Here is a 1,131-nt window from a genome sequence, read left to right as displayed (position 1 = left end):
CGCCCACTGACTGTCGGGTAACGGGACCCCAAGAGCAGCAATTCCGATTGGATATTGGCAGAGATTGCTAAAAGGTTTGAGACAAATGATGTCGAAGAGAACAAGCCCTACCTTGGAATGGAAGTCAAACGTCAAATGAACGGCGACCTAGCGGTTACCCAGAACCGTTATATCGATGAGATCCTTGAGGATTTTGGAATGGACAAGGTCAACCCGGCCAGCACGCCGATGGCGGCCGGCATACGCCTAGAATTCTCACCAGATGAAGATAGCGGGTTAGATGACGATTTTACTGCTACTAGATATCGTCAAGGCTTAGGATCGCTGCAGTATTTGGTGTCAAGCAGCAGACCAGATCTGGCATTCGCGGTCAACTACCTCTCACGTTTCAACTCGCGTCCGCACAAGGAATGCTGGGCAGCATTAAAACACGTCCTACGCTACGTCAAGAAAACGAAGGATCACGGAATCCTATACAAGAAGGAGATGATTGGGGGACTCAGTCCTGTCGCGTACAGCGACTCAGATTGGGCAGGGGCAGACCCCCAATACAAGTCAACTACAGGTTACATTATCCTGCTAAACGGATCACCAATCTCGTGGCGGTCGCAACGGCAGACCTCAGTTGCAAAATCAACCACTGAGGCGGAGTATATCGCGGCAAGTGAGGCTGCGTGCGAAGTGATCTGGCTGAATGACATGTTATTTGATGCTGGATTAGTAGAAGGGAAAGCGAAAGTATGCTCGCACCTGCGAGTTGACAACAAGGGCGCGATAGATTTAGCAAAAGGGGAGTCCTTGACAAGGAGGTCACGTAACATCGAGATCAGATACCATATCCTTCGCGATCTGGTTGAAAAAGGCGAAATCATGATGGAACACGTTGGTTCTACGGCCAATATAGCTGACGGCCTCACCAAGCCACTGGCAAGGCCTGCCTTCGAAGAATTTGTTAAGAGGATTGGCTTAATGGAAATTGGCAATAAAGGGTGAAGGTAATGATGATACGGGAGTTTACAGATTTTGCTTGTGTTATCCTGTTTTTTACGGTTATTGCCATACGGGAGCTTATTTCTCAAAGAGGAAATCAGGGTCTGAATTCTTGTAATTAATTATTATTGCGTTTTTAGA

At 47.7% G+C, this 1,131-nt stretch overlaps 1 protein-coding gene across 1 annotated transcript; it reads left to right on the top strand.

Annotated features, from left to right (window-relative positions):
* Positions 1-81: 81 nt before the first annotated feature.
* On the top strand, positions 82-993 carry HCAG_09329 (conserved hypothetical protein; the record flags this gene model as incomplete). Its single annotated transcript, XM_001535704.1, has 1 exon — positions 82-993. A coding segment is annotated over one exon (912 nt), but the record flags the coding sequence as incomplete, so codon positions are not given.
* Between the last annotated feature and the right edge of the window lie 138 nt (positions 994-1,131).

The sequence above is a fragment of the Histoplasma capsulatum genome, genomic scaffold (genome assembly GCF_000149585.1).
Source record: "Histoplasma capsulatum NAm1 scaffold_238 genomic scaffold, whole genome shotgun sequence".
In the NCBI taxonomy this organism is placed as follows: Eukaryota; Fungi; Ascomycota; class Eurotiomycetes; order Onygenales; family Ajellomycetaceae; genus Histoplasma; species Histoplasma mississippiense.
This window is presented reverse-complemented; position numbering and strand designations above follow the sequence as displayed.